General features: G+C 46.5%; 1 protein-coding gene across 1 annotated transcript in view; it reads right to left on the bottom strand.

The window, feature by feature from the left end:
- LOC148145087 (CMRF35-like molecule 8) overlaps positions 1-17,163 on the bottom strand; it is a 32,562-nt gene extending 15,399 nt beyond the window's left edge. Inside the window, exons 1-3 of the mRNA XM_087973498.1 lie at positions 16,861-17,163; positions 13,788-14,105; positions 5,894-6,002 (exon numbers count right to left, since the gene is read on the bottom strand). Of these exons, the coding sequence (XP_087829624.1) occupies positions 5,894-6,002; positions 13,788-14,105; positions 16,861-16,900 (467 nt within the window). The 5' untranslated portion in view covers positions 16,901-17,163. The remainder of the gene's footprint in view (positions 1-5,893; positions 6,003-13,787; positions 14,106-16,860) is intronic.
- Between the last annotated feature and the right edge of the window lie 338 nt (positions 17,164-17,501).

Below are 17,501 nucleotides of genomic sequence, written 5' to 3'. Positions count from 1 at the left end.
GAAGAATGAGATGCAATCTCATTGAAACATATCAGATTCTTAGAGGGGCTTGCCAGGGTAAATGCTGAGAGGATGTTTCCCTACATGGGAGAGTCTAGGACCAGAATTCGCAAACTTAGAATGAAAGGATACCCATTTCAGACTGAGAAGGGGAGAAATTTCTTCTCTCAGAGGATTGAGAATCTTTATACATTCTTTATTAGCAAGGGAATCAAGAGTTCCCGGGAAAGGGCAAGATATGGTGGAGCAGGCTTGTGGGGTCTGAATGGCCCACACCTTTCCCTATTTCCTATGGTCTTATATCATGGGCACATCTAGAGTACCTGGCTAGCACTGTCACAGGTTATCTTTCCTGAGGGAAACTTTCCTGTTGACAAATAAATAGCTGGATAACAAGGATAACTATGTCAGGCCCCTAGCTATCAACTATAGCTCCACCTTCAACAATATAATCACAAATAAACCTATCTCCAACCTCCGAGACCGAGATCTCTTCTCCCTTTCTCAATCTGGATCCTTGATTTATAGAGTCATAGAGATGTACAGCATGGAAACAGACGCTTCGGTCCAACCCGTCCATGCGGGCCAGATATCCCAACCCAATCTAGTCACACCTGCCAGCACCCGGCCCATATCCCTCCAAACCATTACTATTCATATACCCATCCAAATGCCTCTTAAATGTTGCAATTGTACCAGCCTCCACCACTTCCTCTGGCAGCTCATTCCATACACGTACCACCCTCTGCATGAAAAGATTGCCCCCTAGGTCTCTTTTATATCTTTCCCCTCTCACCCTAAACCTATGCCCTTTAGTTCTGGATTCCTCGACCCCAGGGAAAAGACTTTGTCTATTTATCCTGTCCATGCCCCTCATAATTTTCTAAACCTCTATAGGGTCATCCCTCAGCCTCTGATGCTCCAGGGAAAACAGCCCCAGCCTGTTCCGCCTCTCCCCATATCTCAAATCCTCCAACCCTGGCAACATCCTTGTAAATCTTTTCTGAACCCTTTCAAGTTTCGCAACATCTTTCCGATAGGAAGGAGACCAGAATTGCACACAATGTTCCAAAAGTGGCCTAACCAATGTCCCGTACAGCCGCAACATGACCTCCCAACTCCTGTACTCAATACTCTGACCAATAAAGGAAAGCATATCAAACGCCTTCTTCACTATCCTATCTACCTGCGACTCCACTTTCAAGGAGCTATGAACCTGCACTCCAAGGTCTCTTTGTTCAGCAACAGTCCCTAGGGCCTTACCATTAAATGTATAAGTCCTGCTAAGATTTGCTTTCCCAAAATGAAGCACCTCTCATTTATCTGAATTAAACGCCATCTACCACTTCTCAGCCCATTGGCCCATCTGGTCCAGATCCTGTTGTAATCTGAGGCAACCCTCTTCACTGTCCACTACACCTCCAATTTTGGTGTCATCTGCAAACTTACTAACAGTACCGCTTATGCTCGTATCCAAATCATTTATGTAAATTACAAAAAGTAGAGGACCCAGCATCGATCCTTGTGGCACTCCACTGGTCACAGGACTCCAGTCTGGAAAAACAACCCTCCACCACCACCCTCTGTCTTCTGCCTTTGAGCCAGTTCTGTATCCAAATGGCAGCAGTGAGACAGAGTACAGCAAAGAAATAGAGTTCTTTGTGGCATGGTGTAAAATCAATCTCTCCATCAATGTTAGCAAAACGAAGGAGCTGGTCGGTGACTTTAGGAAGCAGAATGGAAGGCACACCCCTGTCCACAACAACATCTCTACTTCCTCAAGAGGCTAAGGAAATTTAGCATGTCCATATTCAGAGATTTTATAGAAGCAAAATAAAAAATATCCTATCTCAATGCATCACAGAGTGGCATAACAACTTCTCTTCCAAAGACCACAATAAACTGCAGAGAGTCACAAGCCAGGCCATCACACAAACCAATATTCTATACTTGCTGTTGCCTCGGGAAAGCGATCAATATGATCACAGGCCTCTCCCACTCGAGTTTTACTCTCTTCCACTCCCTTCCCTGATATAAGAGTTTGAATAGGTGTATGAAGATACACATGAACAGCTTCTTCCCCACTGAATGGACCACTCACATGTTAATGTTCATTGCTGTCTCTGCACCTTCTCTGCAGCTATAGCACTGTATTCTGCACTCTGTTCTGCTACCCTGATGCTCTTTGTATGATACAATCTGCACAAATACCATGCAAAATAACACTTTTCACTGTCTTAGTAAATCAAATCAAAGATAGTTTCCTAATCAAACTGTACAGAGATGTTTTTACAGCAGGTGGGATTTGAATCTGTGTCTTCTGTCTCAGCGGTAGTGTCATTACCACTGCATCTCCAGAACCCTTCCTAATGACAAATACAATATATTGGAAAGGTCCACTTAATTCCCATAAGTTGTGCTTTTTTTATTTCAAAAATATACTTTATTCATAAACTTATTTGGATCTCTATACAATTGGTCATGCCATTCTTGTGCACACATTACATAGCTTTACATACACACATCAAAATGTATTTTTCCTATATACAAGTCTGTACATTTACTATCCAACTCTTCTGCTGCGGCATCAGTGGAGCCCAAATGACTGGGTGGGCCCCCTGTTCTTCTTAGGCAGGCAGACGTTACACAGTGGTCTTTCCCCACCGCGCCTTGGCGGCAGCTGCCCCAAGATTCAGCGCGTCCCTCAACACGTAGTCCTGGACCTTGGAATGTGCCAGTCTGCAACACTCAGTCGTGGTCAACTACTTCAGCTGGAAGATCAGCAGGTTTCGGATTGCCCAGAGAGCGTCCTTCACCGAGTTGATGATCCTCCAGGCACAGTTGATGTTCGTCTCGGTGCGCGTCCCAGGGAACAGGCCGTAGAGCACAGAGTCCCGCGTCACTGCGCTGCTCAGGACGAACCTCGACAAACACCACTGCATTCCTCTCCAGACTTCCTCTGCATAGGTACATTCCAGAAGGAGGTGTGTGACAGTCTCGTCCCCCCCGCAGCCGCTTCGAGGGCACTGTGCGGTGCGGCTGAGAGTCCGGGCGTGCATAAAGGATCTCACAGGCAGAGCCCTTCTCACCACCAGCCAAGCCATGTCTTGGTGCTTGTTGGAAAGTTCTGGCGATGAGGCATTCTGCCAAATGGCTTTGCCAGTCTGCTCAGGGAACCGCTCGACAGGATCCGTCCTCTCCTTTTCCCGAAGGGTCTCAAGGACACTACGTGCTGACCACTTCCTGATGGACTTGTGGTCAAAGGTGGTTTTCTTCGTAAACTTCTCCACGATGGACAGGTGATACGGAACGGTCCAACTGCTCGGAGCGTTCCGCGGCAGCGAGGCCAGGCTCATCCTTCGCAACACCGGGGACAAGTAGAACCTCAGTACGTAGTGACACTTGGTGTTTGTGTACCGGGGATCCACACACAGCTTGATGCAGCCACACACAAAGGTGGCCATCATGGTGGCGGTGGCATTGGGTGTGTTTTTCCCCCATTGCCCAGATCTTTATACATCGAGTCCCTTCGAACCCGGTCCATCTTTGATCTCCACATAAAATGGAAGATGGCCCGGGTGAATGCAGCGGCACAGGTTCTGGGAATAGGCCAGACCTGTGCCACATATAACAACACTGAAAGTGCCTCACACCTGATGACCAGGTTTTTTCCCGCGATGAAGAGCGACCGTAGCTTCCATCTGCCCAGTTTCTGCCACACTTTCTTGACACATTCCCCCAAGACTTGGTGCATGCCCAGTCCCTCCGAACCAAATACCCAGCACTTTCAGGTAGTCCCCCTGACAGTGAAGGGGATCGAGGATTGGTCGACCAAGTTCCCGAATATCATGGCCTTGCTCTTGCCTCGGTTGACCTTGGCCCCGAGGCCCGTTCGAACTGGTCACAGATGCACATCAGTCTGTGCACGGACAGCGGATCTGAGCAGAAAACGGTGACGTCATCAATGTACAGGGAGGCCTTAACTGCAGGCCTCCGCTGCCAGGAATAGTCACCCCTCTCAGGCTCGCATCCTTCCTGATGGACTCGACAAATGGCTCTATGCAGCACACAAACAAGGCAGGAGAGAGAGGGCAGCCCTGCCTGACTCCAGATCTGACTGGGAAGCTATCTGATTCCCACCCATTGATTGAGACTGCACTGACAATGTTGGTGTAGAGCAGTCTGATCCAATTGCAGATTCCCTCCCCAAAGCCTATTTTAGAGAGAACATCTTTCATATACGTGTGTGATATCCTGTCAAAGGCTTTCTCCTGGTCCAGGCTGATGAGACAGGTGTCCAGCCCTCTGTCCTGCACGTAGGCGATCATATCCCTGAGGAGTGTGATCTTCCTGCCCGGTACAGCACAGGTTTGGTCAGGGTGAATCACCGACCCTAGAGCAGACCTGACCTGGTTGGCGATTACCTTTGATAGAATTTTGTAATCTGTATTCAACAGTGAGATTGGTCTCCAATTTCTGATTTCCTCCCTCTTCCCCATTCCGCTTGTAGATGAGGGTGATGATGCCTTTCCTCATGGATTCACTCATGGTACCTGCCAGAAGCATACTGACATACACCTCCAGCAGGTCCTGGCCAATCAAGTCCCACAGAGCGGAATAGAGCTCGACCGGTAAGCCGTCGCTTCTGGGAGTTTTATTCTTTTCGAAGGACTCGAGGGCCTTGGTCAGCTCGTCCAGAGATAGCGGCTGGTCCAGCCTCTCGCGTGTTCTGTCGTCTAAGACCTCCGTGATAGAGGACAGGAACGACTGGGAGGCCGTGCTGTCGGTCGGCTTCGCGTCATACAGACTGGCATAGAAGGATTTACTGATCCTCATGACGCCAGCCTGAGATGATGTTACCGAGCCATCTTCTTCCTTCAGGCTGCTGAGCACAGAGCTCTCTTTGTTCATCTTCTGGAAGAAGAAACGTGAGCACATCTCGTCCTGCTCCACCAAGTGGACCCTGGACCGGAAGATTTTCTTGGAGGCCTCCGAGGCAAAGAGCGAGGCTTGCTGGCCCTTCACCTCCTTGAGGTCTTCCGTGACATCGACCCCCATCGTCTGCAGCAGGAGCAGGTTCTGCATACTTTCCTGGAGCTGGGACAGTTTTCCCCGTCTCTCTCTCGCCTCCTGAACACCTTTGAGGATGAAGAACCTCTTGATGTTCCCTTTTACTGTTTCCCACCAGTCCGCTGGGGACTCAAAGAGGAGCTTCATGGTTCTCCAACCTGTGAAGTACCTCCTGAGCTCCTCGATGTTTCCCGGGGGTCAACAGCTTTGTGTTCAGCTTCCACATTCCCTTACCCGCCCGCTGCTCGTCCTGTAGGTGACAGTCGGCCAGCAGGAGGCAGTGGTCAGAGGTGAACACCAGCTTGACGTCGGTGGATCTGACCGAGAGCGTTCGTGGTGTGCTTTTACTGAGAAGCTAGTAAATGCAGACTATCTTTCTGAAACACATGGTGGTGAAGGTTTTGCGGTCAGACAGGTTCCTCACAACACTTTACTGTGCCAGTGAGAATCTGAACTTTTGACTTTCCCGCAATCAATTTAAACCCCCTCACCATTCCTCCCACCTTCTCAGGTCTGGAGGTTTCACTCTTTGCCCTGAATGGAATTCTGCATTGAGGTAGTCAGTCTGTCAGGACGATGATGAGTTTGTCTCAAATATTTACAGCCATGGACAGACCCTGCCTGCAACCCTTCTCTTGTCCAGCTCAATCACTAACCACTGGGTTATCTGTGTTTTTGATTTTCCAGCCCTACTTTTTTCCCTAGTGCCTAATGGCCTGAGCTTTACTGCAGATTGTATTGGCCTCTCCCTCAGTATTTTAACAAGGGTGTGTTCATCGTATGGTAAAGATGTATTGCAAAGATTTCAAAGTTTGAGACGCACCTGGGTGAGCTGATGGTGGAGGAAGACATGGTGAGAGCCGTTGTAACAGGAGGCTGAGTAGTTCCTGCTGTGCTGCTGGTTGGTCCCATTGTCGAGCCCCATGTAGGTGCTATAAAGGAGCAACTTGATGAGCGTTGTTAAAATCAATTTCCCCAGGCAGTTCACTCCCCGTAATGGAACCACTTCAATAACAGAATTATTTGTATTCTCAGCATTACATTTTCACATTGAATTGTTTGTGTTGCAAATGATCAGATTGTTCGAGTTTAACATTAAAGGAAATGATTGCATGAGCATGGATAGACTTTGCACAACAAGATACATTGGAGGCAACTGCAGCAAAATACACGCAAACTGAATGTGGGCTGAGAGATTACAGCACCAAATGCAGCAATAGCTCTGCTTTTAGCCCGTCCTGTGTGGGTGAGTTGAAGATGTGATCGACTGGTAATTGGGCCGTGCTATGATCCCAGTTCATGTTATTACAGGACAAGTCAGATCTCAGACTGAAACCTGACTTCATAGATATTATTTTGTTTTGCTTTTAATAATGTGATCACACACTGAAAGATATGCACAAAATACTGTAGCTTTTGTTTAAATTACAAAGTAGAATTTTATGAACAAACTAAACGCAGATGGGCAAAGTTAAAAATCTCTCAACACCAGGTTATAGTCCAACAGGTTTACTTGGAAGCAGTGGCTTTCAAAGTGCTGCTCCTTCATCAGGTGGTTGTGAATCAGGACTATAAGACACAGAATTTATTGCAAAAGATTACAGTGACATGCAAGTAAAATGATATATTTAACAAACCTGGCGTGTTGTTAAGTCATTCATCATTTAGAATGGGTTGCAGGTTTCAGTTCATTATTATGTAGATCCCAAAACATCTTTGAAGTCACATTCCTGAGATAACTTAAGGTTTTATAATAAAAGGTGACATCTCAGCTCAGACAATGCATTAAAGGTGTGAGTTTAGAGTCTGTCTGTATTCCAACCCTGAGTCAGACTGGTTCTATTTCCAAAGTGGAATTTACAAAATATTATATGGATTGACTGCTCGCAGGTTGTGCATTTTTTGAGCAAAATAGAATGTCTCCAAATATAATTCTGCAAATACAAATTCACCCTGTATACTTATATGTGTGTTTACTTATGGGAGGACAGAGTGTGCGCATATGAGTGTCTGCGTGAGAGTGTGAGTGCATGTGAGAGAGTGTGTGTTTGCATGTGTGCAAGTGTGGTAAAGTGTGTGTGTGAATGTAAAGGGGATAAACCTGTGAAAGAGTGCGTGCATAGCTGTGCGTATGGGGGGTGTATGTGTGTGTACATGAGAGAGAGTATGTGTATGAGTGAGGATCTATGTGAGTGTGTGAGTATGTAAGACTGCGTGTATATGTGAGAGAGAGTATTGTGGGGTCACCTGTAATGTGACATGAACCCAAGGTCCTGGTTGAGGCCATCCGCATGGGTACCGAACTTGGCTATCAGCCTCTGCTCGGCCACTTTGCGCTGTTGCATGTCATGAAGTCTGCCTTGGAGGATGGTCACTCGAATATTGGAGGCCGAAAATCCTTGACAGCTGAAGTGTTCTCCGACTGGGGAGGAACACTCCTGCCTGGTGGTTGTTGTGCGATGTCCATTCATCTGTTGTAGCGTCTGCTTGGTCTCACCAATGTGTCATGCCTCACAGCATCCTTGCAGTGTATGAGATAGACAATGTTGGCTGAGTCACATGAGTACCTGCTGTGTACGTGGTGGATGGTGTCCCCATGTGTAATGGCGATATCTGTGTTGTCGACACTGACACGTTTGGCAGTGGTTGCCATGACAGGGTTGTATGATGTTGTGGTCAATGTTGTCCTGAAGACTGTGCAGTTTGCTGTGAACAATGATCTGTTTAAGGTTTCATTGTTGTTTAGAGGCAAGAAATGGAGGTGGAGGGAAGGCCTTGGCAAGATGCTCATCCTCATCGATAATGTGTTGTCGGATGCAAAGAACATGACGTCGTTTTCTGGCTCCCGGGAAGTACTGGACAACAAAGGGTACCCTATCAGTTGCAATCCGTGTCTGCCTCCTGAGGAGGTTATTACAGTTTCTCACTGTGGCTTGTTGGAACTGGCGATCGATGCATTGAGCATCATACCCTGTTCTTATGAGGACATCCCTGAGTACCTTCAGGTCCCTCGTCTTCTGAACAGATCCTGTATATGTATAGACTTGTCTGTAGGGTATGGCTGTTCTAATATGTTTCAGGTGGAAGCTGGAGAAGTGTAGCATTGTGAGGTTATCTGTGGGTTTGCAGTAGAGGGAGGTGCTGAGGTGCTCATCCTTGATGGAGATGCATTAGTCCAAAAATGAGACAGATCCTAATGAGTAGTTCATGGTAGGTCTGATGGTGGGATGAAACTCGTTGATATCATTGTGTAGTTGTTTCAGTGACTCTTCGCCTTGGGGCCAGAGGAAGAAAATGTGGTCAATATATCTGGTGTGTAGTGTTGGTTGGAGGTCCTGCATAGAGGAGAAGTCTTGTTTGAACCTGTGCATGAAGATGTTGGCATATTGGGGTGCAAATTTGGTCCCCATGGCTGTGCCATGTGTCTGGATGAAGAACTGGTTGTCAAAGGTGAAAATGCTGTGGTCTAGGATGAAGCGAATGAGTTGTAGCACAGTGATCGGAGTTTGGCAGTTGTTGGTGTTGAGTACTGAGGCTGTTGCTACAATGCCACCATCATGGGGAATGCTGGTGTCGAGAGCTGAAATGTCCATTGTGATGAGGAATGTTCACGGTTTGACTGGTCTGTGGGTGAGGTTCTGTAAGAAATCTGTAGTGCCGTGACAGAAGCCAGGGTCCCCTGTACAATGGGTTTCAGAATGTGTTTGACATAGCCAGAGAGGTTTTCACACATGGTTCCATTGCGTGATACGATGGGATGTCCTGGTGTGTTGGCTTTGTGTATCTTCGGAAGGCAGAGACACGAAACAGCCATGGGGACCAAATTTGCAGCACAATATGCCAACATTTTCATATACAAGTTTGAACAAGACTCCTTTTCTGCACGGGACCTCTAACCAATATGATACACCAGCTATATTGAAGACATTTTCTTTCTCTGGATCCATGATGAGGAGTCACTGAAACAAATACACAATGATATCAATGAGTTCCATCCCACCATCAGACTTACCGTGACTGCTCTTTAGAATCTGTCTCATTCTTGGGCACATGCATCTCCATCAAGGATGGACACCTCAGCAACTCACTGTACCGCAAATCCACAGATAACCTCACGATGCTACATTTCTCCAACTTCCAGTCACGACATACTAAAACAGCCATCCCCGGACAAGCCCTCCACATTGACAGGATCTGTTCAGATAAGGAGGAATGTGTCAGACACCTGAAGGTACTGAAGGATGCTCTCATAAGAACAGGGTACGATGCTGAACTTATCGATCACCAGTTCCAACGCGCCACAGCAAGGAACTGTAATAACCTCCTCAGGAGACAGACACGAGCTGCACCATACAGGGTACCCTTCATTGTCCAGTACTTCCCAGGAGCCATGTTCTTCGCAGCCTGTAACACATTATCGATAAGGATGAGCACATCGTCAAGACCTTCCCTACGTCTCCACCTCTTGCCTTTAAACAAGGGCGGCATAGTGTCTCAGTGGTTAGCACTGCTGCCTCACAGCATCAGGGACCCAGGTTTGATTCGCGCATTGGGTGACTGCTTGTGTGGTGTTTGCACATTCTCCCCATGTCTGCGTAGATTTCCTCCCATAATCCAAAGATGTGCTGATCAGGTGAATCGGTCAAGTAAAATTGCCCATAGTGTTGATGCATTAGTCAGGGGTAAATAAAGGGGTCTGGGTGGGTAAATCTTTGGAGGGTCAGTGTGGACTTGTTGGGCCGAAGGTAAAAACAATGACTGCAGATGCTGGAAACTAGATTCTGGATTAGTGGTGCTGGAAGAGCACAGCAGTTCAGGCAGCATCCAAGGAGCAGCGAAATCGACGTTTTCGGGCAAAGCCCTTCATCAGGAATAAAGGCAGAGAGCCTGAAGCGTGGAGAGATAAGCTAGAGGAGGGTGGGGGTGGGGAGAAAGTAGCATAGAGTACAATGGGTGAATGGGGAGGGGATGAAGGTGATAGGTCAGGGAGGAAATGGTGGAGTGGATAGGTGGAAAAGGAGATAGGCAGGTAGGACAAGTCTGGACAAGTCATGGGGAGAGTGCTGAGCTGGAAGTTTGGAACTAGGGTGAGGTGGGGGAAGGGGAAATGAGGAAACTGTTGAAGTCCACATTGATGCCCTGGGGTTGAAGTGTCCCGAGGCGGAAGATGAGGTGTTCGTCCTCCAGGCGTCTGGTGGTGAGGGAGCGGTGGTGAAGGAGGCTCAGGACCTCCATGTCCTCGGCAGAGTGGGAGGGGGAGTTGAAATGTTGGGCCACGGGGTGGTGTGGTTGATTGTTGCAGGTGTCCCGGAGATGTTTCCTAAAGCGCTCTGCTAGGAGGCGCCCAGTCTCCCCAGTGTACAGGAGACCGCATCGGGAGCAACGGATACAATAAATGATATTAATGGATGTGCAAGTAAAACTTTGATGGATGTGGAAGGCTCCTTTAGGGCCTTGGATAGAGGTGAGGGAGGAGGTGTGGGCGCAGGTTTTACAGTTCCTACGGTGGCAGGGGAAGGTGACAGGATGGGAGGGTTGGTTGTAGGGGGGCGTGGACCTGACCAGCTAGCCATGGAGGGAATGGTCTTTGCGGAAGGTGGAAAGGGGTGGGGAGGGAAATATATCCCTGGTGGTGGGTCTTTTTGGAGGTGGCGGAAATGTCGGCGGATGATTTGGCTTGTTTCTATACTAGAGGGAATCTAATCCAATCTAAATTACCAAATCTGAAACAGATCATTGTTCGTAGCAAACTGCCCGGCCTTCAGGACAACGTCAACCACAACACTGTACAACCCTATCATGGCAACCACTGCATGATGTGTTAGAGTGTCAACATGGATCCACCATTACACATGGGGGCACCATCCACTATGTACGTGGCAGGTGCTCATGCGGCATGGGCCAACGTTGTCTATCTCATACACTGCAGGCAAGGATGCCCCGAGGTATGGTACATTGGTGAGACCAATCAGGCGCTACGACAACAGATGAATGGCCACCACACAACAATCACCAGACAGGGGTGTTCCCTCCCATTTGGGGAATACTTCAGAGGTCGCCAATCTTTGGGTGACCTTCCTCCAAGGTGGACTTTGGGACAGGCAACAACGCAAAGTGGCCGGGCAGAGGCTGATAGCCAAGTTCGGTACCCATCCAACTGGGACCTTTGGTTGATGTCACACTACAGGTGACCGCACTACACTATACACTCATCCACACTCACACACACACACTCACACACTCACACTCTTACATACTCACACACTTATGCGGATCCTCACTCAAACATACACTCTCCCATACATACACACACACATGCATTCTCTCACAGGATAATGCCACATTACACTCATGCACACACACTCTACCATGCTTGCACACACACAAGCACACTCTCTCACGTGTTCTCACACTCACACACACACACACTCACATTCACACACATTCTCTCTCTCTCCTACAAGTGCACACTAATATAAGTCAATGGGGTGAATTTGTATTTGCAGAAATATGTTTGCAGCAATATTCTATTTTGCTCAACAACTGCACAACCCAAAGGCAGTCATTGTACACAGTCAATCCGTGTAATATTTTGTAAATTCCATTTTGGAAACAGAACCAGTCTGACTCAAGATCGGGATACAGACAGACTCGAACCTCACATCTTTAATGCATTGTCTGAGCTTAGATGTTACCCTTTTTATTAAAATTAACATATGTTGAGAAAATGACTGAAAATATGTTGTGGGACCTACATATTAATGAACCAAAACCTGCGACCCATTGTAAAAGATGAAAGACTTAACAACAATTTAGGTTTGTTAAATATATCATTTTCCTTCCATGACGCTGTAATCTTTTGCTATAAATTCTGTGTCATTTAGTGCTGCTTCACAATCACCTGAAGAAGGAGCATCGCTCCGAAAGCTAGTGTGCTTCCAATTAAACCTGTTGGACTATAACCTGGTGTTGTGTGATTTTTAACTTTGTGCACCCCAGTCCACCACTGGCTCCTCAACACAAATGAAGGTGAAATAGAATGAACCAAACTATCAGCTTATAACACAAATTGAAAGTTAAAGCATGCAGTGAAATATAACCCCATGAATGACAAATCTTTCCTTTTAAAATTGAAATGAAAAGCAACAGCATTTATACAGTATCAAAGCACATCTTGTACAGGCACCAAAACACCACCTGTACACTCCTCCTGCTAGAGTCCCTGTCTCTCTCACACCTCGATGTGATTATGTCACCAGTGATTTTAACCGACAGACTGGAAGTGCTGATAGCTTGTTCCTGGAGCTATTAAACACCTGCGTTCAAAAACACTCAGCTTTCCAACATCTCTTCATGGGTTTTAGCCTAAAGCCATTGGTCTGGGACGCACACCGCCAACTCTTTACTCTGAGGTAACCTAGTTCCGCTACATCCTTCTGTTCTCCGGAGCATTGGTCTATACAACCTGCTCCATGGAAGAACTTCACAGGACTGTCCAAAAGTCAAAGTAAAACCCAAACTCAAACTGAAAACAAATGATATCAATAATATAAATAGATCAGACAGTGACACCACAGGAATTGGCATGATTAGAATGGGTTTGCTTTTGAGACTTCTGGATTTGGGATGGGAGGTGGAGAGTTTGAAAAATCATAGGCAAGGTGACAGGAAGGAAGATCAATAATTTCCCATTACTGTGGGATATTACCAGCAGCAGGATCCTGAGTAACCAGTAGATATTTAAACTAACAACATGATCAAGTTTGGGTCCTCACAATCCACATGAAATCATATGACATCAGGAGTGGACTGTTGTGTAGGGAACCCACTGAGATAAACACCAGTGCCTTGCAATGGACACTCCATTACAGTCACTCTGAGACGTATGGAGGCACCCCCCTCCACCATATCTCTGCAGCAATAGTTGACCTTGCGATTGGGGCTGCTTCAGGCTCGGGTTTTATATTCTGACTCTCCTTGCAGACACACGAATGGTCTACATATTAATGAACCAAAACCTGCGACCCATTGTAAAAGATGAAAGACTTAACAACAATTTAGGTTTGTTAAATATATCATTTTCCTTCCATGACGCTGTATTCTTTTGCTATAAATTCTGTGTCATTTAGTGCTGCTTCACAATCACCTGATGAAGGAGCAGCACTTCGAAAGCTAGTGCTTCCAATTAAACCTGTTGGACTATAACCTGGTGTTGTGTGATTTTTAACTTTGTGCATCCCAGTCCACCACTGGCTCCTCAACACAAATGAAGATGAAATAGAATGAACCAAACTATCAGCTTATAACACAAATTATAATTGTGATCCCATCCTTTTCAATAAGACAATGACCCAATGGCCTTTTGTGGGTAAAAGACCACTCTCTGTCCTGCTGTGTGCAGAGCTGTCGCGAGGGTACTAACTGAGCCAGACTCCACACTGGAGCCATGGTCACCCGGGAGAAATGGAAGGAAAGGCTGGTGAGCCATCGGGGATTTGGCAGGGCTGTGTGCTGTACACAGTGTGACATTCTCCCGGTGCCCGTCCCCATGGAAAGTATTCCCAGATTTCAGGCACTTCAGTAAAAGAGTGACCACCCCTGTGGGGAGCTCAGGATTTGTCAGAGGGTCACTGTCAGAGCAGAGCTAGAGTTATCTCTCATTTCAAATGTTTAATCTTGGGCAGGGTAGACAGAGTAGAAAGACATGATCATCTTACCTTCAAAAACTTCTAATTTGACGGAATCCCCTTTGTTTAGCAAAAGTACTTCTATCTCACACCAGTATAATCCTTCATCACTCTTCCTCAGGTTATCCATGGTTACTGAAAATATCCCGCGTGTTTTGTTATCGGTCAATGATACACCTTGTTTTTGTGGATTATCAGTTGAAACAATAACAGAACAGGTAAGGAAGACACGACCCTTACACCATTGTTTCTTATGCTCCTTGTATTTCTGATCATAGCGACAGTCGACAGTGACTGAACCTCCAACTTCTCCACGAACCTCCTTGGGCCCAGTTAATTGATGTGAACCTATTGGAATATGATAATGATCAATGGTTGATATCTGCCTGAGAATCAGGAAAGAAAATATTTAATCAAATAACACCTCCTAGTTCATGATTATAGCCTTGTAATTTGTGATCTCAAGCTCGATTTTCAACACGGAATTCCTTGTGTTGAATCAGAGCGCGTTTGGGGAACATCTCCAGGACACCCGCACCAATCAACCACACTGCCCTGTGGCCCAACATTTCAATTCCCCCGCCCATTCTGCCGAGGAAATGGAGGTCCTGGGCCTCCTTCACTGCCGCTCCCTCACCACCAGACGCCTGGAGGAAGAACGCCTCATCTTCCGCCTCAGAACACTTCAACCCCAGGGCATCAATGTGGACTTCAACAGTTTCCTCATTTCCCCTTCCCCCACCTCACCCCACTTCCAAACTTCCAGCTCAGCACTGTCCCCATGACTTGTCCTACCCGCTTATCTTCTTTTACACCTATCCACTCCACCCTCCCCCAGACCCTGACCTATCACCTTCAGCCCTCCCCCACTCACCGATTGTACTCTATGCCACGAGGACTCTATGAGTCCTAGTGGTCGTACTAAGATTACCTTTGTAATCATTAAAAACACAGAAATAGAAAACACACAACGGATCATCAACACCACACTCACAGGAATCCAATTCACTAGAGAGGAAGAAAAGGACAACCAACTCCCATTCCTAGACGTGATGGTACAGAGAACACCGAACGGAGAATTCACCACAAAGGTACACAGGAAAGCCACACACACAGACCACGTCCTGAACTACGAAAGCAACCACCCCAACACACACAAAAAAAGTTGCATCAGGACACTGTTCAAAAAGGCCACAACACACTGCAGTACACCAGAACTGCAAAAAGAGGAAGAAGAACACCTCTACAATGTATTCGCCAAAAACGGATACCCCCGCAATTTCATCAACAGATGCCTAAGGGAAAGACAACGGAACGAGGACATGCCGCAACCCAAAGGACTAGCCACACTACCATACATCAGGAACATCTCTGAACTGACAGCCAGACTACTACGACCACTAGGACTCATAACAGCACACAAACCAACAGCCACTCTCAGACAACAACTCACCAGGACAAAGGACCCAATACCCAGCATGAGCAAAACCAAGGTAGTGTACAAAATCCCATGCAAGGACTGCACAAAACACTATATAGGACAAACAGGAAGACAGCTAACGATTCATATCCATGAACACCAACTAGCCACGAAACGACACGACCAGCTATCCTTAGTAGCCACACACGCAGATGACAAGCAACATGAGTTCGACAGGGCCAACACTACTATTACAGGACAAGCCAAACAGAGAACAGCCAGGGAATTCCTAGAGGCATGGCACTCATCCACACATTCAACCGATAAGCACATTGACCTGGATCCAATATACCGACCACTGCAGCGGACAGCTGGAACTGACAACCGGAAGCGGCAGAGACAAACCACTATAAATGCCAGAGGAAAGGTCACAGAAGCGCTTCACAGGAGGCTCCCAAGCACTGAGGATGTCACCTGGACAGGGGACAAAACATCTGCAACACAAATTCCCAGCTCGGCGAACAGAACCACAACAACGAGCACCCGAGCTACAAATCTTCTCACAAACTTTGAACTGTTTTTCTCTGTCTGTCCATTTGTAAGCGTGGAGAAAATTGTGGGTATTGGGATGGGCCTGGGAAATGGAACTTGATGCCCCAATGTGCACTTGCTCAAGGTGGGAATGGAAAAACTCAGCCCCTGGTTTGTTCATGGCATTCGGAAATATATTGATGTTTTAAATCTTTCCTCCATTCAATTATTCCTTGTAAAAGAAGACAGGCTGTTGACGTTGTTAGTGTCTGTAGCCAATATTCCTCAGCAAGTGAACCTTTGGAATGAGGGGCCACTCTCTGGTATTCTATCCTGAATAACAAGAAGGAGTTTGTGTTCATGGTGATAATCATTGACTTCAAATGAAATTGCTTTCTCAGCCATCAGCCATCGTTTCTCAGTCTGCACTTGGGTACCAAGAGAAGGAGGCATGATACTGGATTTAGTGATCACATTGGATGCTGTGCTAAATTTTACATTTTGAAACTCATTTCATAAATCCTTTTCTGGGATGTAGCTACTACTGGCATCCAAGTTGTTTATCTTTAATTATCCCTGAGCTGAGTACATTCTAAATTTCAAAGGCAGTTGTACATCAACCAAATCGCTGTGAGTCTGCAACGACATGTCATTCGGCAGATTTCCTTCCCTAAAGGGTCCGATAGATATCCAGATTTGTGAAGTTCACGTCTCTTCATCCACCATTGTGTGACTTGAGCCTGGGTCTCTGGATGATGTGACCATGAACAACCCCATTGTACCACAGCCCTCCCTTCCCTGAAGGACTTTGGGTGGGTTAAGCTGCCCTATTGTACAACCTTCATTACTTCAAAGACAAACTTGCAGTTACTGTGTTAGCACTGACGAGGAAGTCTGGTGTCAGACAGGACAGAAACATTCAGGTTCAGTGGGATCCCACAGAGAGACACAAAACCAGGCGGGTGATGCTGGGGAACAGACTGACCTCACCCACAATACCACCTTTCCAAACAACTTGTCAGTAACTACTCATTAACTCCCTCACAAACTGACGGGCCACTGTGTCAATAAACATTACTGGCCTTTCTCAGCTCTTATTTAAAAACGTACATTTTAATTATACTGAAAATCGAGATCTGAAAGGAGACTTACTTGACACAGAGATAAGAATGAAAAACCCAATTGTTTTCATCACTCCAGCTGTTTCTTGTGGGTGAATTCTTATTGTTCAGATATTGTCTGTTAGGAGAGCTGTGTTTGAATTAGTTTACTCCCCGTTATATCTGTCACTTCCTGCTTCATGTTACAGTTGGCCAGTTCCTCTTTAACAATCTGTGGGATCACCTTGCGTCACTCCCTGAGTTCCTCATTAAGTGTCTGGGTGCTTTCTCACACATTCATAGATAGAAACCCTTCGCTGTTGAATCGCTCACCACGGTAACAGTGAAGGGACAGCTGCTGACCTGGGAGCTGCATTTTATCACATCACACATTGCAAAGGGACATTTTGGACAGCAGGGCTCCTGATTGGTCAATCATGGTCAGCTGATTCTCTTTCTCTCACTTTCAGTTCCCATTATGCTTTTATTGTTGGAATAACTGTAGAGAGGCCAGTATCCTGTCACCAAGCCCCCCTTTATTTACATGTAAACATACATAGGCTGTGACCAGTCAGCTCCAAGACAGTCCATAGACTGAGGAGCCCTTTTGAATCTCCTGTTTATATCTGTCAGCCAAGGCTCCTGGATTGGTGCAGGCTAACAACCCCAATCAAGGATCTCATTATCAATAAG

This window comes from Chiloscyllium plagiosum, unplaced genomic scaffold (genome assembly GCF_037043375.1).
Source record: "Chiloscyllium plagiosum isolate Xiang-an unplaced genomic scaffold, Cpla_swu_hap1 HiC_scaffold_26, whole genome shotgun sequence".
In the NCBI taxonomy this organism is placed as follows: Eukaryota; Metazoa; Chordata; class Chondrichthyes; order Orectolobiformes; family Hemiscylliidae; genus Chiloscyllium; species Chiloscyllium plagiosum.
Note: the sequence above shows the minus strand (reverse complement) of the source record. Positions and strands in the feature narration are given on the sequence as shown.